The sequence below is a fragment of the Rhyacophila brunnea genome, unplaced genomic scaffold, assembly GCF_057557595.1.
Source record: "Rhyacophila brunnea isolate RB1 unplaced genomic scaffold, BYU_Rbru_1.0 scaffold_16, whole genome shotgun sequence".
Taxonomy (NCBI): Eukaryota; Metazoa; Arthropoda; class Insecta; order Trichoptera; family Rhyacophilidae; genus Rhyacophila; species Rhyacophila brunnea.
Window position 1 is genome coordinate 10701363 of NW_028232816.1, and position 25240 is coordinate 10726602.

General features: G+C 32.5%; 1 protein-coding gene across 1 annotated transcript in view; it reads left to right on the forward strand.

Moving 5' to 3' along the window:
• Positions 1 to 12380: 12380 nt before the first annotated feature.
• The window catches only part of AkhR (Adipokinetic hormone receptor), an 83569-nt gene continuing 70709 nt past the window's right edge, over positions 12381 to 25240 (forward strand). The window contains exon 1 of the mRNA XM_085943590.1: positions 12381 to 12768. Within this exon, the coding sequence (XP_085799716.1) occupies positions 12502 to 12768 (267 nt within the window). The 5' untranslated portion in view covers positions 12381 to 12501. The remainder of the gene's footprint in view (positions 12769 to 25240) is intronic.

Sequence of the window (25240 nt, forward strand, 5' to 3'; positions counted from 1 at the left end):
TTTTAGCGATTTTTTAACAGATCTAATTATGAAGTTGTCGAGTATCAACACACATCAACCAAAAATTGCATCGCACAATCATATATTTTTAAAAGGTTTTCGACTTTTTTACTATTATAGCAAATTTAAGATGTGTGTTGATCTCATTTATCTGGTCGACCCGTCACGCCGAGCCCCCTCTGACCCCGGGCCCCTAGGCTTGAGCATTGTCAGCCCCCCCCTTTGTGGGGGCCATGCATCAGACCGTATAATAGATTGCAAGTTTTTCCGAAGTCGATTTCGTAGCCCACGGATTAGATTCCAGTGCCTTACGTATTGAAGCATGAAGGATGCTGACAAATAAAAATTAATATTATAATATGTTTATAAAGGGGCGTTGACCTGATTACGTTTGACCTGAAATATTATATTGATTCTTCGCCTTAATCAATATCAATGATCGGCTTATCTGTCATTTTATTTTCGCCGCAATATCAATAAGTATACCTATATTATGTGTTTAATTTCCAAAACATAATCGATGTAATAATATCAGTTGAGCGTTGTCATGAATGTTATGGTGATGGCAATTGCATGTCGATAGTGTCGCTCAGCTCATCCAGTGGTAATAAAACAATAGAAAAACAGTTTCATTCGCTCAATTTGCACAACTATAATATGACCTGTTGCGCTATTTTCTAAATCATCAGTACATATACACAAAACAGGCGACACACGTAATACCGTTTAAAGTACGCATGGCTAAATATGACTAAATGTATCGAAGATAACCTTGGTTAAAATATCTAATGCATTATCCATTTTAGGGTGGGCGAAATTAAGATCATGCACAATGTTCAAGTCATAAGTAAGAACACATCTCTTTTTTAGTTAGTCAAAAAAGCTCATTTAAGTCCCGTTTACATGATTCACTTTTGACGATCATCGCGGAGAAATCATCTACAGTGACCCATATAAACACACATTTATCTACGAAAGTGATCATCCGGAATCAAAAGTGAATGAAGTTCAACTTGTTCTACTTTTTGATCACTACGGATGATTCCACGCATGCGCACTGCGCCCCTGAGTACTGTCATCATATTCCCCATGATAATATTACGTTGCATTACCCATGGTTTTATCTACCAACGCATCTTTTTCCTACCCCTTTTTTATCAATGAAATTTCTGCATCCATATAACAAATTATCACAAATTGTTTGAATTCCAGCCTACACCACAATTTCACTTGACACCATTTTGGAATGAATTTAGTATTTCACTTTCGGTGACACGTGTAAACAAAAAGTGAATGCCCGAATGCAATTCTCTGCAGATGATTATCCGCAGTGACTCGTCTAAATGAGACTTTCCTCCGCGATGATCGTCAAAAGTGAATCATGTAAACGTGACTTAAAAGAAAAGTAAAGATAATTATCAACTGGTTGATTCAAAATCAGAAAACGTTGTTCCCATACTTTCAACATCCACACAGTTCACTAAAACTTATACTCACTATATAATTACATTTTGTTTTTATATATTATAATTAATCTTCTTCTTTAGTGTCTGTGCGAGAGAGAGATGTGTCTAGCTAGACGATTTTAATTAATAAAAGTTAACAATAATTATATACTTTGTTGGCATTTTTTATTATTGAAGTATCCTTGTCTGAATATAAAACCTCTTTCTTACTTTCAGCTCACACGTTTTCGATTTTCCCGCCAAAACCTAAGATTGCCGATTTTATCCAAATCAATTTTATTCTCATCGCTTGAATCGGTAAAAAGATCGCAGCGTTGCCGCGTGTGGCGTCGTTGTTATCGTTTCCCTGTCGATAGCTACGCAGCGAGAGATGGAAAAGCGAAACATTTTCTCGCGCCGCCAGTCTCCGAAAGCTCGCGCCTAGAGAGCAACGCTTCAGTGGTGCCATATCGCGAAACATAAAACATAACAATAAACAACAGTCGTTAAAACCGCGGGATAAAATTTGAAAAAAAATATCACAAATACATTCGATTGACAAATACCTACCTATAATAATATTATAGAGGTTTATTTCGTATTCGAATTTTAAAATTGAAATTTGTCTGTGGTACATATTTGACACTTATTAATTTTACTAATATGGCGAATTTAAATGAATGAATGTGAATTTTAAGATGTGATTTAAGTGAGAAAAAAAAACAATGTGAACTTTAAGTAATTAAAATAGCTTGAAACAAGTGAGCATCTATGAATCATAATTATTGATAGGTACTATTTATTTGTGTTAAGATTAATCTTGAATCTATTGCCACAAAATAAACAAATAACATTTCTTCTTATATTCTGGAAATAATGTCGGTTTCAATTAAATTAAGAAGTGTACCTATCTTAGAAGTGAATAATTGGATTTTTTCACATGTTTTCTGTTCAAACATTCCAGTTTTTTTTAAATATTATAAAATGGTATATTGGAATCTATCGATTTAGAATTCGATTATAAAAAAAATATTATCTATGATTTCCGTAGATATTCTATATATCAATATGATACGTATACAAGTATTATAATATTACAAATATTTAAGTAGGGCTATATCGTAATTAAATGTTATATTATGAAGTCAGATACAATTCTTTAAAAGAGCCTCATTCTTTGAATGGGTTTGTTGACATTTAACGTAGAGATTGTGAAATGTTTTGTAAGAAATCTCATTAAATCTGCATTTTCACGGATGATATCACTCCGAAATTTGTGTTTCCTAGCGTCTTGGATCGTTTAATTTTATTAATGCATTTATGCGAAATTTTCTTTTTAATATATTTATTGTAATTAACTATTTTTTTTATTCAACAAACAATTCACAAGATTTAAGAATGTAACATTCTAATTATTGAACAAACATAATAACCAATAGAAAAATCTTTTTGGAAAAGTAAGAAACCCCGCAGGAATCGAACCTGCATCTCTCGGGTATCGCGCCCATACACATAGACCACTATGCTGAAGGCGTCATACTTAATTGCGACAAACTTTAATTAATGGCTCTTAATATTCTCTGAAGCGCTTTTCAAATCGAGTTACTATTGGCGATCGGCTTTTCTATTTTAAATCAAAGTAGGTTTTACTTTAATTACTAACCGACGTCACGGATCACTCCAATATTTTTTATTGTAACTTACTTAAACTTGCTAATAATTTTTAACCCGAGAGATTCATGTTCGATTGCTGCGGGTGTCTTACTTTTTTCAAAAAGATTTGTTTATTGGTAATAATATATTTTCTCAGAAGTGTTTTCAAAATTATGTATGTTCATATTTTTACTGTACATGATGATTAATATTAATTTTCCCATAATGTACTGCATACAAAACAATTTGCGATAATACAACTGGTTTATATTTATTTTGATTTGAATATGTTTTTAACCTTTATATTATAATATCAATAATTCAACATCGTCATTACATAACATTTTATACTGAGGCCAGTATCGGATTCTCCTATTGGAAAGCAGGAAGAAAATTTCCGTAGGCCGACGAGTAGGCCTACTAAATGAAAAAAAAAATGATACACCTACACAAGTATTTGACGATATCAGTGACCGACCTATTAGAAACTGTCATAGGTTACATTAATTAGTAACCATGCGGCAATTTCACAATTTCTATGCATTTGAGGTGTTATTTCAAATTTTTATTATTTATTCATAGGTGAGATATTTTATTATTGCAAACAAATACTTACATAATTATATTATTATAATGAGAATTATATAGAAAATTAATAAATTGGATACAAAAACATTATTTATTTAGAAAAAAGAGTATTATGGCATTACAGCGATTGGCCAATGCGCCATAATACATTATAAATACAAATTATAAAAAATACTTAATTACAAATAACAACCAATATAACAAGGAATTAGAAAAATAGTATGTGCTTATGTAGATATTAAAGTAAAATGATAAATACAATTGTAAATTTAACCTATTTAATACGTCCACAAACATGATATAATTAATAAAAATAAATCAAGCTTTATGGTGCCATCAAATAAGTTAATCGCACGATACACAGCATCATGAAACATCACATCCGTCCTGCGACGGGGTATAATGAAGACCGTAGAGTTAGTTACAAGTGATATTGGTGGGAACATGAAAATTAATATTTGCCAGTTAGTATTAGACTTGAAGCTTTCGAGATGTGGCTGTATAGACGCATCCTCAAAATTCCTTGGAATGACCTGGTGACAAATGTTGAAGCTCTCGATCGAATGGGGAAGGACCGAGAAGTTCTATGTAGTATTAAAACCAGGAAACTACAATACCTCGGCCACATTATTAGAGTACAAAAATACAGCATTCCCCAACTTGTCATTCAAGGAAAGATCAATGGGAAGCGTAGCAGAGGACGGCGCCGCATTTCGTGGCTTAAGAACCTCCGTGATTGGTACGAGTGCAGCTCCACTGAACTGTTCCGGGTAGCAGACGACAAAGATAAGATCGCCTTGATCGTGGTCGACCTCCGCTAGGGGATGGCACAATAAGAAGAATTATACGGATTGTAAAATATGAACGCACGAAGAAGTAAAAAGAAATGCTTTAAAAGAGCAATCACTCTTCGGATGTACAGGGATTGCATTGATAGTATACCCAGAAGAAAACGAGTCGGAAAATTCATTTTGTTATCATTATCATAAGGAAATAATCCGTATGTCTTTAACTAGAGAAATCTAAGAAATCTATTGTGGACTCGATCCAACTTACCTATTAGGACTCCAAATAATGCTGGCATATTCAAGAATACTCAACACAAATGATACGTATAATGTACGTAGCACTCGGACTTTTTCAAATGATCTTGAAACCCTCATAACAAAAGCAAGCAGTTTGCTAGATCTAGTACTGATGTTAAGAATACGCTGATTGAAAGTGAACTTTGCATCATATAATACACCCAAATCTTTTATCCCGTTACCCTACTCAATATTATAAAAGACATTATAATAAAAAAATAAGCGACAGAATGTGTAAAATTAAACTATATAAGTAAATATATAATATTGATACTATCGAATAAGGGTGCTTGATGGAATTTGAATTAAAATTTTAAATTAATACAATAAAGTAAGTAAAAACTTTATCACCTACCTATTAAGTCAAGGATCACAATAAAAAATATAACAAACATAATTATTATGAATAGTTGAAGTGTTTGTAAAAAACTCATATCACTAATAATACAATCAATTGGCATATAAATCATCAAAATCCTAATAATAGATCATTAGATAATAATCAATTAACTACAATAAAGGCGAAACCTGGGTCGCAAAAATCAAATGGAATAGTACAAAACTTAAATCCATTTTAACATATATATATATATAAATCAATTTAATAATAACTATAAAACTGTTGATATACGAGGTTTCCCTAGGTATATAAAATACTTCCTCTAGTCCTTTGGATACCTCAAGAGTACCTAAAACGGCGAACGCATTTCGTATTTAGATTTATATGCTTATTCGCTGTCTCAGTTGAACATCAATCACCTGTGTTATCAGATCTCAGCCATCGTCTTCAAAGCAGACGGTCCCAAGGGTTCAAATGTATAGAGACCCATAGCACAGAAGGTCGTATTTTTGGCTTTTTTAGACTCAGCCAAAGGGCTACTGAACCTGAAGATTGAACTGATTTATTCAAGTGAGATGCCGCGAGTGCATGCATTTCCCTTCCCTCCATAGAATCATCATGATCCCATCAGGTGAAGGTTGCAATCTTGTCGATAGACACCAAGAGACACCTGCCTTGATGGAACTACCGACAAAACTAAAGATCGATAGATCATAATTATCACATATGTCTCCAGGCAAACTTCTGGCAACTCAATCCATGTTAACTCATACGGTCAACTTGTACATATGCAGATGTTGTATCGGAAATATATGGCCGTATATTAAAGACCGTCCAACCTCTTTGGGTCGTATAGTACTGACATAAATTCATGTCTAAATAAAACACGGTTCTTGTCGGTTTACGCTTTACAGGAAGCCAGCAGAAAACAAATTTTGAAAATAGCCGATATATTGAATTATTTGTTAGGTTAGGTTAGGTTTTGATTCATGAATTCATGAATTTTGCCAAAATCAGCTATGAAAATTGAATAATGTTCATATTGAATCTAATAAAATTGGAGACCGTATAGTATATGGGTATCTCTTTTTTAATAAAAAATCTTGAACTCATTTCCCCCCAAAATCAATACCCATATACATATGACATATATTACATATATGCGGCTCTCTGGTACCTTTGTTATCCTGTTTTCTTGACAATTTGGGTCTTCTCACTTGACAAACTGCCGACCCTTGGTATATGGTCATCTCTTTCCGACAGAAAGCTCACGGTGAACTGTGCCACGGTGAAATGTTTGACGTACAATTTACATGTAACCACGGTCAACTGGTCTTCCACAATTACATTGGTGTGCGTAATACAAAGTTTATTCATTGATTATCTATACTTACAAAAATTTATTTTTCCGACCATGTACGATCCTAATAGGATCATATGGGCCTCCACAGAGTAGAGGTTTGTATTAACAGATTTTGTTTTTATGAGAAATGGATGTCAGCCACTTGCTCAACCTATTAGGCCCATATCCTGACTCACACACAAATTGAAAAACAATATGTGTGCTTGCCAGACCCAGGATTCGAACCTGGGACCCACGGCGTGATAGTTCAACGCTTAAGCCGCGCGGCCACCGTGGGTGTATTAAAATTTATATTGATAAATATTTTCATCGTAAATAGAGAACATCACAATATGGAAATTATGATAATAGTACAATAGTTTAAAATTTCACACGCAATAATATTACATTGTATCATCCGAGCTGTTTTTGAATTCCTCTACATTACGAGACATCCCGTTTCATGTCAGTAGGTACTTTGTAATCAAAAAAATCAACCTGCATTGTTAATAATACATTACGTATAGTTTATCTGTGACAGTCAATTTTCACATAATATTCTAATGGATTTAAGTTATGTACTATTCCATTTGAGTCGTTTTTTGCGACCCGGGTTTCGCCTTTCGGCATCTTCAGGCACTGTATACACTCGCCAAAAGGCAAATAAACACTGAAAAGTAAGACACCCCGCAGGAATCGAATCTGCATCTCTCGGGTATCGCGCCCATGCACATAGAACCACTATGCTAAATGAGTTATACTTAATTGCGACAAATATTAACTAATAAATGGCTTTTTTAAATACTCACTGAAGCGCTTTCAGAATTGAGCTACAATTATTGGAGATCGGCTTTTGTATTTTAAATCAAAGTATGTATTACTTTAGTTACTAACTGACGTCACGGATCACTCCAAGATTTTTACACTTCATTAATAAATTCATCATGGACGGTTTCCCGATATAAATGTAAAAAAAAAACATGAGTGTCGTTGGTCGACTTTCCGTGATTCCAGATAGAAATGTAAAACAATGAGTAGCGTCGATCTACTTTTCGAGATAATGGAAGTAAATATTGTATTGTTCATGGGCAAAATTTGTATTATTATTTAATTTAATTTTGGTACGATTGTCTAGAAAAAAATCCGTGCCATTATCATTTCAACCAATCCGTACCTGATCCGTACCCGGCGCGTTCGTTAACAAAAACAAATGTTTTGTTTTTAAATATTATAAATAATAATATTTCAATAAAAGATAGCGTTCGAAATAATAATAAAAAATGAAAACAGTGTGATTTTTAATATTATCATATTTAATTTTATCAATATATTTATAAAATAATATTATAATATACACCAGATAATCTCTGTGACATAAATTTAAAAAAGGAATCTTTGATTTTTTACGAGCTCAACAAAATTAATAGAACCATTCCTTATGTCTTTTCACGAGAAATAAACATGATTTTTTTTGTTTAAAATGTTTTTTAACAGTTCAAAGTTTAAAAGATAACTTGCCTACTGTTTACACAAGGACATGTCGATCAAAACAAATTTTTATTATCTAACGACATAAGAAAATTAAATTCTAATCGATTAAAGTTTTTTTTTTTACTATGTATTGCATTTCTGTCGTTTGTCTTCACCCTTAATTCTTAATTCTTAAACTTAGCCAGTAAGTAACTAGACTCACTGGCGAGGGGTGGAGGTAGGCTGTTAAGATCCGACATTAATAGTGCACATTAAACTTTGTCAGTCATACGTATTTCATTTCATTTAACTAAGACTACAATTTTTAGACAGTATTGGTATGTTTTTAAAATTAAATTAAACCCTGCCTAAACCAAACCATAACAGTGTATGTATGATATGTGTGATCCGATAAAATAGTGCACAACCTTTTCAGTCATACTTATTTTGTTTTCGTTGAATTAAGAATACATATTACTGTTGGCTCGTTTTTAAAATTCAATAAGCCCTGCCTAAACCAAACCATAATAGATAAAAATATTCTTCTAGCTATAAAATATCTAAATTTATGCATGTATTAATGGTATAATTTCAGATATTTTATAGATGAAAGAATATTTGTAACTATTATCTAGTATGGCTTGGTTTATGTAAGGCTTAATTGAATTTTAAAAACTATCCAATCCAATCGAATCTTCAAATTGTAGTCTTAGTTAAATGAAAACAAATAAGTATGCCTGACAAAGTTTAGTGTGTACTATTTATGTCAGATCTTAACAGCCTACCTCCACCCTTCGCCACTGAGTAACTACCGATGTTTAACTAAAATGCTTGGTTTTGCTATGAGGGTATATACATACTATTATCATTTGTGTTAAATATTCTCGAATATGCCATCATTATTTGGAGTACACATAATGAAGTTGGATCTAGTTTCTAGTCCATATAGATTTTTTAGATTTCTCTACCTGAAGGCACATGAATTCTTGCCTTATGACAATGACAATTAAAAGAATTACATGTTTTCTTCTGGGTATACTATCAATGCAATCATTAAACTAATCATTATTTTTACTTATTAGTGGGTTCATTTACAATCCGTATATACTGTCAAAAATATTAATTTTCATGTTCCCACCAAAATCATTCGTAACTCTGCAGTCTTCATGATAGCCCGTCGCAGGACGGATGTGATGTTTCATGATGCTGTGTATCGTGCAATTAACCTGTTTGATGTCTATATAATAATTGTGGATGTGTTAAATAGGTTAAATTTGTAATTGTTTTTATCATTTTACTTTAATATTTACAAAATACTTTCTTTTCTATTTTATTGTTATATTTGTTGTTATGTCTAATTAAATCATTTTATATTTTGTATTTATTATGTATTATAGCGCACTGGCCAACCTGTCTAATGCCATAATACTTTATTCTAAATAAATAAATAAATAAAGTTTGACCTAAAAAACTAAATTTAATATAGTCAGTATATCTATCAGTTCAGTGTTTCCCCAACCTATATAATTATTTTAGAGATATATTATATTTTTACCGTGGTGCCACACTTTTCATAATTAATATAATGATTTGAAATGACACCACAGATATACAGCTGTTAATAATAACTACTGTATCGCTAGCTTATTTGACAAAGTTCACCACCAATGCTATTAATGTTTTTGCGATTGTTACAAAACTGGGGGTTTTTTTAATAGAATACTATTTTCAAATAAAGGACTGTCATCTTAAATAAATGACGGAGGCTGCATACTATTCGTTGTTCACTTAATTGTGGTGCATTACTAACTTCCCGGGGGCGCGGGTTGGGCACGTCTGTTCTAGTACTTTTATGTAAATTATAAAACGCATTTTGTTATTGACTATAGTCGTTATAGCTATCAACAATAATAAATCCATTATTTCGATTGTACATCAGCGAATTTAATTGAAATTATCTGCAATGATTGAGTATTTTTATTGTGACAGGATAATAAACCCCTGGACGAAAACCCCCTGGATAAGAGTACCATGTATAAATAACCACCCGGATATTAAAATCCTAGATAATTAACTCCATAAATTTTAAATGTTGGTAAATTAGATTAAATATGACAAAAAAAGAATTATTATGTTAAACTTATTTAAAATGTTGCTTCATAAATATTTTTTTTTGACTGAGTATGATTTGAAATAATAATATTAAACTAAGCACCTACATTTTATGATATTTCAATATTTCAGTAAGTAATCAATTTAATTGAATTTCTCTAAAATGTGCATATTAAATTTAATGTTAATATGAGTTTTTAATTTTTACACAAGGGGTTATTTTTCAGGGGGTTATTGACGACGGGTTAACTTTTGGAGGGTTTTTCATAAAGGGGATTATTTTCCGGAGAGTTATTGACGGAGCGTTTATGCCCAGGGGGTTCTTGCCTGTGTGGTAAAACGTTTTTAATATATCGTGCAGTACCCCGAGGCATTACAACTCGAAAACCTCTATAATATATAGGTTGTTTTCGACTTAATTAAGTGCATTATAAAAAAAATCTATTACCATTGTTGCTAACTTTACTACTTATACTACCTGCATACTGTATTCATAACCCATTAGAGAGAAAAATCTAAAAATGAACCAACGATAGAAATAAACCAAACACTACGATTAGTGTCATCATTGGTTTCATGAAAGTGAACGTATTACCACTATGTAGGTACCTAATCGATTGTTATCTGATACCACACGACGTATTTAGATGTGTTATTTTGAGAACAATATTAATATTATATAAGTTTTTATAATCACCATAGCAACATTAGTCAACATAACCTATAATATATAATAATAACCAATTTCTGCCAGATTATATATATAGGTACCTACTTGTTATTACTAACGTTATCCCTGAGAGAATTACTATCGAAATGGAACGGTTTGGGGGGGGGGGTATATTCTGTAGAGATCATAATAATACAATAACCTCTTCTTGAAGTTAATTAAAGTTAAAATTTATTTATTTGCATATAGTGAACTTAACATATCACAAATTCAAGACGTTTACCTGATGTATTAGAAAAAGACAATAAAAAGAGTATACACAGTAAACACACAAATTATAAAGTAGGTACATGGAAGTAGGTAAGTCGAATTGGCTAAATATACCCTATTTTAATAATTTATAAAACAACAGCCGCTTAAACATCCTCACGTAGGTAAAATATATTAATATCCTAAGTGATTTGGTTGAACATAGATATTGCTCGCCCAATTGGTAATACTAATGACAGATTATTTCGGCACCTTGGGAGAACAGACCACTGATGTTCTCGATTTTAAAGATAGTTATCAGGGAAACACAGACAGGTCGAATGGTTGGGTTTGCATTTACACCATCTTAAGTCAGAAGAAATACGTAGCCAAATATTGATTAGACTACAGTAGGTAAACATACCTAAGAGACAAAGAAGAGATATTGTCCATTCTATCCATGCAAATGAAACACCTGTCGTAAAAACAATTTTTAAAATAAATTTGGTGGATACAAAATGTCAACTCAGTTTATCGTTAGTTACCTATGTTTATTTTATGAGAATTGGCCGAAAACCAACTATGATAACTATCATATTATTGTATATATGTCTGTCTGTAACGCACTAGAGAAATTACACGTAAATATCTAGAAGAGAGTGAGACAGGGAGATAACCACAGAACAGATTAATAAATAGAATTCTGATAGGCCGTATCCCTATACACTACATTTGACGCAGGGTTTTGAATGTGTGTGTCCTATGAAAATGAACCATACATTATAGACGTGCAATAGTGTGTGTTGCAACAAGGTTTCAACCTTCAACTACAGGCGGCTCTCGTGGTGCAGTGGGTAAGGCGCTGGCCTTCCACCCGAGAGTTCTGGGTTCGATTCCCGGTCACGACAAAAACATTTATGTGTTTTTCTCAAAGCCTGGGTGTTTGTGATTGTTCAAAATTACTAACAAACCACCTTGTACGAAAAAGCAAGGACATGGTTATTAATAATTCTTAAAAAAAAAAAAAAACCTTTAACTACACCAATATTGAACGAGTGTCAGTGCATTAAACGAGAGCAGTTGTCAGAATAAAATACAAGCGTATTCTTTAGACGTGTTTAAGTTTATCCCATATTCTTCCACACTTGTGATCAGTTGCCTGTTTCTCCACACCCATTAAGGATTTCAGTTCCCATTATTTCCGAGTTCCTTTAAGATAGCACATACACGTAAATAATAAATTATAAATTTGAAAAATAAACTGATAAGTACGAAAATGAAGGAATCGTTTATTTTAATCGGGTCGTGAAAGAAAACAAATACTTTAAAAATAGTTTGATATATGCTTACAGTGTAGTAGGTACTAGCATATCGCCATGTCCATGATGTTTGTCTACTTGTAATATAATATACTTCATCTTTGTAGGTATGTCTGACATAATGTACAGTAAAAAATTGTGTGAAACAGAATTCATTATTTTTAATAAACAATAATTAGTAATAGTGCAAGTGTATAATAATCAAACAGTTAAAGTGCTTCAGTCAAGATGGATCCCGGAATCCCAGATGATTTACAGGAGCACAGTTTGAAGCTAGACACTTGGACGATGGCTAATGTGAACCAGTCCGCCACGACTTTGCCCATCGAGATGCGTTTTAATGAAGCAAACGTCCTATCCATAGCTGTGTACAGTGTTCTTTTTGTGCTGTCTGCCGTTGGAAATTGTACGTTCCTGGCGCTGCTGGTGAGGCCTGGTGCGCGAATGTCTCGCATCAACACCATGCTGGTTCACCTGGCGATTGCTGATTTACTCGTGAGTAGTGGGTTATGTTAGGTTATATTACTTTCATATTATTAAGTTCATTTATCACTAATTGGCATATGTGATCCAACAACATGAATATACTTAATTTATATTTCAGGACACCAGTAGCGATGATATATAGTGCACATTACACGTTGCTATATACTCATACGTATTTATTTTTATTGAACTAAGACTATAATTTACAGGTGGTATTGGTTAGTTTTTAAAAATCATAGTTTTGGTATGTTTTGGGCGATACGTCAAAATTGTGCACACCTTTTCATTCATACTTATTTGTTTTATTTGGATTAAGAATACACATTACACATATTGTTGGTTCATTTTTTTAAATTCACTAAGCCCTGCCTAAACCAAACTACAATAGATAAAACATAGTATTCTATCTATAAAATATTCAAAGTTATGTATGACTTAATTGCATAAGTTTAGACATTTTATAGATAGACGAGTATTTTTTGACTATTATCTATTATGGCTTAATTTTAGCAGGGTTTAATTGAATTTTTAAAACTAACCAACACCATCTGGAAATTGGAGTCTTATTTCAATGAAAACAAATACGTATGACTGATAAAGTTTAGTGTGCACCATTTATGGGGTTCTTGACAGCCTACCTCCACCCTTCGCCACGGCAGGACATTCAATATCTATATACACATCGCTACCTTTTGAGATATTATGTATGCTAATTGATTACTGAAAACTATACATACATAATGAATAACTGAGATTTTTAAAAAAATGTAAAATGTGTCACTCATTTAATGCTGAGTGGTATAATATTAATACACATCTATTAAAATTATCCTGTAACTTAAACTGTAACTAAAGCAACAGTGGTATAACTGAGATATCCCACTGTTAATAATGGTATACAAAAAATCTTACTATTTTAATTTATCATAAACCACAGAAAAAAACAAAATAAACATATAGTTTACTATTGTATGACACAAACATTAAACTCATTAAAGTTCAATTATCTCGAATTGTTACTTTCTAGTGGCGACATATTATATCCTGGTCTACCTTCCTTATTTTATTATTATTATTATTATTATAATTCAGAGATAGGAAGCTCGGGAGTCCTTCATTATGTAATTGGAGTGAATGGAGGCTTTGTATATTCTTTGTTCTTCATTGGTTATTTTGTAGAGAAAAATACAGGGCTTGATATTTTCATAATAATATCTCAACGCGGAGTTCGTTAGGTATAATATTTAGTATTTTTTAACACAAAACATTGAGTAAATTAATTTGTAAAGAACTGTCAATTAACTATTCTACACACGTAGTATATATAATAAGGATTTATTATTAGGGATTATTGTAAGCGAACAAGACATTTTCACTATTATAGAATATTAGACTATATTTTTGTTTACTTTAAATAATTATACGTTATAACAATTCTAGGATGGTTTTGGCGGGCATTCTTTCTACCCGCCATCATGTTATCGTCATTTTTTTCGTAATGACTTCTGTATTTAGAATAATATTCTAAGCGTCATGTTATATATCTAAAATATCAGGGCTCGAAATGGACTGGAGCACACCGGAGCGCCGTTCGTGTTCGTGAAATCGGTAAAATTATCGATCCGTTCGTAAATTTTTTTTTACCATCTGAGCTCGATAATAGAAATATAGAATAAGAATATAGAAATATAGAATATAGAAATAATAGAAAATCTAACTTTAAAAAAAAACTATTTTTTTATAAAATACACATCAAATTTGATAACTATGTAAAAATCTTCAAAAAACTGTCGAGGGCTCTGGTTCTTAAACTTGCCAACTCTCCAATTTTATTAGATTCAATATGAACATTAATTCAATTTTCATAGATAATATTGGCAAAATTCATAAATTCAAGAATTAAAACCAAACCTAACCTAACCTAACAATTAATCCAGTATATCGGCTATTTTCAAAATTTGTTTGCTGGTTAACCTAACCTAACTTAACAAATAATCCAATATATCGCCTTTTTTTAAAAAATGTTTGCTTCTGGTTTGCTGTAAAGTGTAAACCGACAAGAACCGTATTTTATTTAGACATGAATTTTATATCAGTACTAAACAACCCAAAGAGGTTGGACAGTCTTTAATATTCGACCATATATGTCCGATACAACATTTCACGATGAAGTGTGATACGGCGAACTGCATACGTACAAATTTCCAGACACGCTAGGCGATAATTATGCACTTGCACAAAGTCAGAACAAATTACAATTTTGTTTTATAGACATTTTTAAGTCTATTTTAGGGGAATTCAGGTATTAATTTTATATCGTATACTTGTTATTAATAGGTACACATACAAAAAGAAAATATAACGCTTCAACAGAGACATCACATTACTCGTGATGAAATAGCTATGGGTGCGCCCGTGGCCATTCAGATATGTCCTCCATTATCCTTCTATTATCTAAGAAGCCAATCAATCACTCGCTCAATCCAAACTCTGCAACCTGGGTCTTCCAATACTCCTCCAAACATAATTCGAATGTAGATAGGAAAAAGGACGTAACCCTCAGTTTTTTCAAAATAACTTTTGAACATACATAATTTTGAAAACATTTCTAAGAAAATATATTATAACCAAACGAATTTTTTTTTTGTTTAAAAAAGTAAGACACCCAGCAGAAATCCAACCTGCATCTCCTAGACCATACCATAGACCTCTATGTTATAGGCGCCATATTTAATTGCGACAAATTTTAACCAATGGCTCTTAATAATCTCTGAAGCGCTTTCCAAATTGAGTTACTACTGGCGATCGGCTTTTGTGTTTTAAATCAAAGTAGGTATTACTTCACGACATCAAGGATTACACCGTGTATGGCGTATAAGTATGGCGCCTATAACATAGTGGTTCGATCCTGTTGGGTGTCTTACCTTTTTCAAAAAAAGATTTTTTTCTATTGGAATTAATATATTTTCTCAGAATTGTTTTGAAAATTATGTGTGCTCAATTATTGGAATAGTACACTGTTAAATCTTGTGAATTATTCGTTGAAAAAAAAAATAGTTAATTAAAAGTAGGTTTATTGAATAGTAACGTTGTATACGACTAAATACACGTTATGTCCAAAGGATGTAAGCTGAAAATGCCGATTTAATCTCTAAATTTAGCCGGAAATTAAAAAAAAGAAGAAAGTGAAATGGGAAAAATGACTTAACCATCATTTTTGTTGGTTTTTAGCTCAATTTTTTCTTTTTCTTTTTCTTTTTAGCTCAAAGGTTTAATAATTAATATCAGATTAGGAATATAATAACCAAATTATTAATTATTATCAATGACATTATTAATGAACGACGCACTCAATACAGTAGGTAGCAAGTAAATTAGCATGTATAGGTAGACGTCACGTAATTTCCATTATGCGATATCACGCAACGGGAATTTATAGCAATATGACCTTTATTGTAATGGCGTTAGAGCAGTGTTTCTAATGTCTATGTTCATTTGAGCGAACCCGTTCGAACCGAATCATTCGGCAGATCCAACAAAAAGCATCAGGAATTTATAGCAATATCACCTTTATTGTAATGGCGTTAGAACAGATTATTCCATTCGGCAAACCCGACAATAAAGTGAGTGTCATTTTTTTCCCCCAGATGATTCGTCCATATCAATGTCATTGATTATTATGCACTTCACGGTTATGTCTATTTAGTATTTTAACTTTGACCGAAAACTATAACATACACGTTTTTATGCCTAATGTAAAATTTGATTTTGGTGGATTACCTCCTTTTTCCTGTCTACAGTAAAATGGTTTCAATGACCAATCCATCACATAAAGACACGAAAAAACATTCAGACAGTGCATTGATGCGTCTTAAATTATTTTCAACTAGCTCCTGAATATTATGAAGCAGCGAAGAAAAAAAGGATAATATTTCATCAGGTTGGTAGATAATTTATTATTAGGAGCGCCAAAGGTAGTTGGCGCTTGGGTGCCTACCCAAAATGCCCCCTTCCAGATATAAAATGTTTTTTAATGGAAGTACAAGAAATGAAAATAGTTAAAATAATTATTATTTTTACTACAATGTTTAATAACAAGATCGAAAATTGCACCGCAGGCGATTTTTTTACTTTCCATCAAGCCTAGTTCCAATATTATAGTTTAATAGCTCGATTAATTTCCTGGCTACACACAATTATTACATTTTTGTAAAAATATTTATAGGATAGGATATTGAAACTTTGAGAGAATACTTTTAAGTTTATTTTTATACAACTGTGATGCATACCATTAGTCATAGACCGGAAATCTTGAACTAATAAAATATACTTATTATTATGGATCTATGTTTTATGCAATAGTTTTGCAATAAAGTTTTTAGATTTGCCTCCCTTTGATAAGTGTCACTCTTTGGTTGTAACCAACACTTTTAGTTACTTATATTTCAATATTAAAGTCAGTTTCCGTAATTGAATTGAATATAATATAATATTTTTAATAATTCATAATATTGTGTAGGTGCTATACATTTTATTTCCTGTATATTTTGCCACCCCCTGAATCCAGCCGCCCGGAAACTGCGCACCCCAACACCCCCGCTTGGCGCATCCCTGATCGCATTAACACATACAAAAGTCCTTGTTATTTGAAAGGGACGCGTAGTTTATCATGCCACAGTAAACAACAATAATGGTGTGGAGACGTGGCATGTTTAATCCTTGGTCTAGATTTAAGCACACATTGATAAAACATCACTTATATTTGATACAGACTCAAGATTTGACCTGCGGCTCCATACTTTTTATTTTTTGGAATATACGTTTTTTATTATTAACGGGTTACCATCAAAGATAAGCGGAACATGACAGAAAGTGTCGTCCCTACTCGAAAAACAAAATCCTATTTATTTCATGAATTCCTATGAATGTTCATTTATCATTCGCTTATTAATTTGTGAATGAAAGTTTTATTATTCTTTTCAGTCTCATAAAAATGACTTTTTCAATCTTGGTAGTAAAATATTTAATATCCCATTCCCCCACAAAACAATATATTAAAAATCTGGGAAAATCTCGAAGAATATCACTGTTGTTATGAAAATAATAGGTAGCTTATTCATAGCTACTCCAAGAATATAAAAAAAAACTTAAGCTAAATCCTAGAACGTTTTTCTGTTTAGCTGTGTTGAGTTTTTTTGTCACTTGTCATTCCACTCAAAATGAGTAGGTATTTCTTGTATAAATACTCAGAGGCTTTGAATTCTCTGTACATGTATTAATGCGGTAAAGATAAAACTAACATTTGGGTAATCTGGTATTTCATAAGACATTATTAAAAAAAAAACATTTTTTTGTTAATGTTCATATTGATTTGAAACATTCACTAATAGATTCCTCAGCGCATCTATTCTATCCACAAGGCTACTGTCGGCGGCTATCGGTGGCTATCGAGGGTAGTTTTATCATATTTATGTATTGAAGTTTTATAATAATTGTTACAATAAGTTAGCCGTCCAAATTGTCAAAAATGTCTATCTCGCTCTGAAAGTTAACACAGCCAACGCATCTATTATATACACAAGGTGGCTATCGAGGGTAGTTTATCATATTTATGTATTGAAGTATTATAATTGTTACAATAAGTTAGCCGTCTAAACTGTCTATCTCGCTCTAAAACCTAACACAACCATGATAGGTGCTGTTAAAACATATCAGTTTTTGACAGTTCAGATGGTTAAATTATTGTAACAATTAACCTACTAAATACATAAATATGATAAACTACCCTCGATAGTTGCCGATAGCACCCTTGTGTATAAAATAGACGAACAGGAATCGTTTATAGATATAAATGTAAAAAAATAAATATGAGTAGCGTCTATCTTCTTTTCCAGATAATGAAACTTAAACATTACATTACGTATTGCAATTGTACTGAAGGAAGATTATTTTTGGAGTGTATGTTGCGCCGGTTTCTTGTAATTTTAATGGCAAATCTTGAATAAAAATATGACGGTAATTTTTCCTTGACAAATAATATTTATTCTTAATACTAAAAAAGTCTTTTTAAAAGCGATAACACGATTATGGTAAATTTCAAATTTGCCGCCATATCGTGTCAACTTGAATGTGATATCAGCTGTCACGGAACGGCGTATATGAAAATCATTCCTATTAATATTTTCAATATAATATTATATAGAAAGCATATTGTAGAAATCAACCAATCAGTCGTCAGAACGTATGTGTGCTTGAGGAGAGAGTGATAACAAATTTTCGAATACACGTATTAAAAACGAGAGTAGGTATACCTGAGTTATCTTCTGGATTACTGCTAAATTATGCAGTTATATTAATTCACTATTCGATAGAACTAGTGTGACGTAAAGTTTGTATGCTTGCAGGAATACTCTCTTTCTATGCCCGATGGAAAATTCCATTTCGCACTGAAAATGAAAGGCATTCGTGACACATGGGTTACTCAAAAAGGACCAACTGTCATCCACATGGGAAGAAACTTCTAGACTTTGAGAGTCTTGAACAGGCTCGCACACAAGGGGAGGAGTTTGGGGTCCAGACCCAATATTAGTTGTTCTTATTCTTCTTCAGGACCTCATGATTGACGATCATGACACCGATGATTTGACTATCAAACAGCCTTCTCAATAGATTAACTCCACTCTCCTTTCGACATATTTTACGACACGTAAGGCATGTGGTCACTCGAAGACCCGTGGCACTCATAAATTCGTGCAACTATCTTGGGCATCCAATTTTTGGATTAATGCGGTACGTCTAAAAGATTAGACAGCGCGGATGACACAAATGGACACTAACCATGTCAGCTATGCGCATTTAATAGCCACTTGTGGATGTGACAGCTCGCAATAACATGCAGGTGAACACCGCTAGTGTTTTCCTTAGCCAGGTGTTTCTCTTATTCAACGACTAATTCACAAGATTTGAGAATGTAACATTCTACATATTGAACATACATAATTTGAAAACACCTCAGATATATACATACTAGAAACAATAATGCAATTTGATAAGCATTTCATGTGGGACCTACTAGTTTACATTATCGTAATGTAATGAAGTAGGAGGTCCGTAGCTTAATTGGTTAATTGGTTAGAGCGTATTGGCGCGATATCAGTGGACGTCGTATTTTTTTCAAATGTGATTTTTTCTAGTAGGTATATATCTGAGGTGTTTTCAAGTTATGTATGTTAAATGGATAGTTTGAGTTAGCAGACTCATCACCGTGCTTCGACAATCTCCTTCAACCGTTTCCCTTTCTTTGTAAGATATCTTGATATTGAAAGTCAAAAAGTTTTTTTATATATTCAAACAGGAATTTGTTTCCCATTGTGTTACTTTGAACGTATAAATCGCATTAAGCTGAAACTATACGTGCATAACCTCAAGGTAGCATATTATACTTATTTCAATATCCTCATTATTTCCTTTCTTACTAAGGTAGGTAATATAATGAATGCCCCACGTATACTCAATATTCATTACATCTACAAAACCTTCTTTGTTTAATAATGGGTGCTTTATACACAAAACTAAAGCTGCCTTTGTAAAATATATTCGCATGTCCTCGATAAAAAAATATTCTGAGTAAAGCAAATCACAGCGATATCACTAAAACATTGCCATGATAAAATTATGATAATCTGGTGATATAAGAAAAATCTCTCCGGGAACGTCTCAGTAATAGTCTCGTTTACGTTGACAATATTATTAAATTTATATTGTCTTCGTTTTTATACGATAATTTATTATTTTACCATATGATTTTTAATGTCTTTTTTATATAGAGAAGTAAATTATATAATGGAAAGAAAAATCATATTCGTTTATTTATTGAAAAAAACAGTAATTGGCTAATGTGTCAAGATACAAAGTTTACACTAGTTAATTATTATTTAAAGTAAAGTAGAGAATACAACATACTTTCCGTTTTACATAATGATGACAACATGGTGATTTTAGGGATTCTCTGATGACCAAACCTGCGAGTGTGGTGAAATATAAAGCATGGAACACCTATTTTCATGCAAGGCTTTCCCAGTAAGCTGCAATTTCGACGAGATCCTACAGCATTTATTTTTCATATTATAATGAACATAACAAATTATAAATTTAAAGCGTTCACGACATGACATAAAATAAGTTTTAACAATTTTTCAAATAAAAATTCAGAGCAATGTGAGTGAATAATAAGAATTAAGTAATAAAATGTGATTTTGTGATTCCGGTGTTGAAAAGGACAACGGAAGTGGATTGCCTCCCAGAAGAGAGTCGTATCCAGAAATGGAAAGAAAGACTCTGCAATCCTTGGATAGAGCCAACAGAGGAACCCTCGCCGGGACACTAACTTCCCTTCGATGTCTGAAAGGCACTGAACAGACTAAGAGTCGGTGTCACAAGGTGCAAGACAAACCTCAAGAAGTGGGGTGTCTTAACCGGCGAGGATGTCTCATGCGAGTGTGGGGTGGTGCAGGATGCGAAGCATATGTTGGTTTGCCCTCGAATTGGGATTGAGTGTGTTGAGGAGGACCTGTTGAAGGCCAATGGCAGGGTGGTCTCAGCTGCAACGTTTTAGAAAGGAGCGGTGTGATCCCGGACACGATAACTAACTAACTAGTAATAAAATAAGAAAATAAATAAAATAAAATCAAAAAAATAAAAGTAGATGGAAGAACACAGAGTGAACTATTGATAGACCCTATCTTAACAACTTATAAAACAACGTCCACCTAAATTCACATCACGTAAGTGGGATATATCAATATCCGAAACGATTTCATTAAACATGATTATTGCTCTCCCAATTGGCATTACTAATGGCAGGTTAGCTCTGCACCTTGGGAGAATAAACAACGGTTGCCATCGATTCCTATTATAATTATCAGAGACACACAAGCCAACACCACCAAGAATTGCAGAGTTCACATTTACACCGCGTATAAGCGACACATTGTAGCTATTTAAGACCCCACGCGACGAAGAAGACATAATTGATGATACAAATTATATTAAATTTGACAGTTAGGAATATAGTGTTTGAGATTTTCACGATTGTTAGTTATCGTGAGAGATTTTTGGGTTTCCATTGCGTGTTCTTCCTCCTGCTGTCTTCGACGTTTCGGGCTCGTTGCAGAGGCCATTCTTAAGAGATAACGTGTTGATGAAGTGTATGGAAAAATCGACATGCGACGACTGAATACTGGTTGTATCTTGCCTGCATACAATCTCACCGCGTACATTTCTCATACGAATCCATTATGGCGAGATATACCTAGTGTGCTATCATAACCACTGGTGCGAGACTCACCTGTGTACCAGTCGCTGCGACCTATCGCGTTCACAAGATTCCCTCTAATATAGTTAAGAATAGTAGTCGGCAACCTTTTCAGACATATGGGTTGATTTCAACTTTTAGAATTAATAATTGGGCCATATATTTAAAATATGAGATATGAAACAAACGTGAAATAAATAATTGAATAAAATAAAATGTTTAGTAACTAATTACACTTTTTGTATTATTATACTGGATTGGTTTCGTCAAATCATTGAGTAAAAACTAAAACAATTAGTCTTATTCTTATTATACCATCCCCTAGCGGAGGTCGGCCACAATCAGGGCGATACAATTTTTTCATCTGCTAGTAGTGTAGCTACACTCGTACTAATCACTGAGGTTCTTAAGCCAATAAATGCGGCGCCTTCCTCTGCTACGCTGATCTTTCCTTAGATGGTAAGTTGGGGAATGCTGTACTGTTGCCCGCTCATAATGTGGCCGAGGAACTGAAGTTTTCCGGTTTTTATACTACGCAGAACTTTTCGGTCCTTTTCCATTCGATTGGGAACTTCAACATTTGCCACCCGGGCAGTCCAAGGAATTTTGAGGATGCGCCTGCATTGCTACATCTGGAAAGCTTCAACTCTCCGTGACATCTCTTGGTTTAGCGTCCATACTTCCATACCATAGAAAAAATGAGAGAACATAACAACGTTAAGGTCTCAATTGCTAAGGAGGCATCTCAATATGAGAAAGACACTCCTTGCATTCTCAATTATTCTAGTTTTTATTTCCTGAGACTGGTCTCATTTCGCATTGACTAAATATTTATAATGGGTCACACGTTCAATTGGTTTGCTATTGATGACAAAACTTGTATTGGTGTTTGGTGTCGCTTACAATTATTAGTAGATGGTTTATAAACTTTGATATTCAGATAACTCATGCTAATTAAAATTTATATTTTAATAACCACCATAAATGTTAAGGAATTCATTCAGTCCATTTTTCATCTGATAATTGTAAAATAGTGTCATCGTATTCCAATATGAAAATATATACATTTCTTCAAGTTCAATAATTTAATATATAGGTCGCATATTATATTAGTATGGTCTACCATTTATGGGTCACAAAATATGTTTGTGTGGATTGCATGCGGCTCGCTGACTGCCAGTTGAATGATTAGACGAATGGACACATGAAAATGTGTCGTCGAATAGATTTTGGATTTTCGCAATAATGCGAACGACCTTTTCGCGTTTAAAATTTGGCTGACTGGAACAACTGTAATATAGTAGTGAATCGATAAACAATTAATTATCACAAAAAACGATTTCAGATATTGAAAAATACTCTTTTATATTTTAAGAAAAATGTGCGTTGGCGCACGATACGAAAGTGTGGGTCTTGTCAGGAAAAATATAAACAGATTCGACGTTATAGTACTGTCAGCCAGAGTTTGGTAATTCAATTCAATTTATTTTTTTAACATATTGTGGACTTAACAAATTATAAGTTTAATTCATTCACAACATGACTTGAAAAATTGTTATAAATAACGAAAAAAAGTAATAAAAGCGATAAAAATAACCGTGAAAGTCTCAAACATTATATAAAAAGAGAACATAAGATAAACATACAAAGCAGTGAAAATACAATTGTACATCTATAGAAGTACAAAGAAGTACACTGAGTGTGCTAAAGAGACCCTATTTTAATTTTTTTTTAAATAGCGTCCACCTAACTCACTCTCAAGCAAGTGAAATATATCAATTACACCCGAATTAGCACCCGAAGCAATTTGGTTGAACATAGTTATCGCCCTCCCAATTGGCATTACCAGTTGTAGGTTGGTTCAGCACCTTGGGAGAATAAACAACTGATGCTCTCTATTTATAAGATAGTTATCAGGGACACATAGGTCAACACTGCCCAGAATGGCAGAGTTCTCATTTATACCTCGTATAAATCGAAAAAAATACGTAGCTAAATAAAGAACTCTTCTAAATTGCAGACTGCAGTATATACTCGTAAGTATGCAAGCATAATATAATACAAAACAAATCTAAAAGTCTAAATTAGCATTGAGAATTTTTACTGAAATTACCTGCTGCGTGATTCCGAGAAGGCAAACCGTTTATACCAGGCATTATTTAGTTTATTATTATATTTCATTTACGATATTATCATTTTTTTAAGTAAGTACATGTATTTAGGTAAAATATCAATTATAATAAATTTTAGGTGAATACATATATTTACAATTGAGACTATTAGTTCAAAAGTCGGTTATCTCCATTTTATATATTATCACCTCAATACTACAACTAGAAAACTCTGATTTGGTCATTGTTGGGAAAATTAAATTTAAACTTTACTTGATTAACATAAATCTAGGCTATAATTATTATTTAAAATAAAAATGGAAAATTGTGCTTGTCTAATAAATTGGGAACTATTCAATAATGTTCGATTGTATAAAAAGATATTGTAGATATATCATTGTATGTATTTAATGCATTTATGGTTTTAAAGTTATCTAATATTTTCAAACACAAAATTAATACAGTTCCAATTAACTTCTGACTTAAGTACCTAGTTTCATCATTTTGTAGAGAATGACGTCATGTAGAATCATATTCAATAGATAACTAAAAAACAGTGAAAATCAAAGTTATCTAGATGTAGTATTGAGGTGACGATATATTATTATATGTGGTGGTTTTAAGGATTTTTCCATTGTAATAAACAATCAATTCCAGTTTTATTTTTTGATATGATAATATCAAACCGGAAGTGGATTGTAAAGTCGCCATTCTTATTATATTCTGCAACCGACTTTAAACATATTTTTTTTTATTAATTTTAGTGATTTTTAGATTGTTTTATTTAACTACTCGCTTATTCTAAATATTTTCAAACAGTTAACACAATAAAAGAATTTTTTTTACAACTGTACAAAATAATGAAAAATATTAAATTTAACACATTTGATACTTGTACGTGTTATTTTTAACTATTTTTAATTGCGAGATGCTATTAAACTGTGGTTGGTTGTACTATAAAAATATAATCTGTTGATTTTTTCACAAGACATCCCAATTGAAACATTTATTCACGATTCAAACAGATATACATGTTTTTTATAGTAAACATTTTACT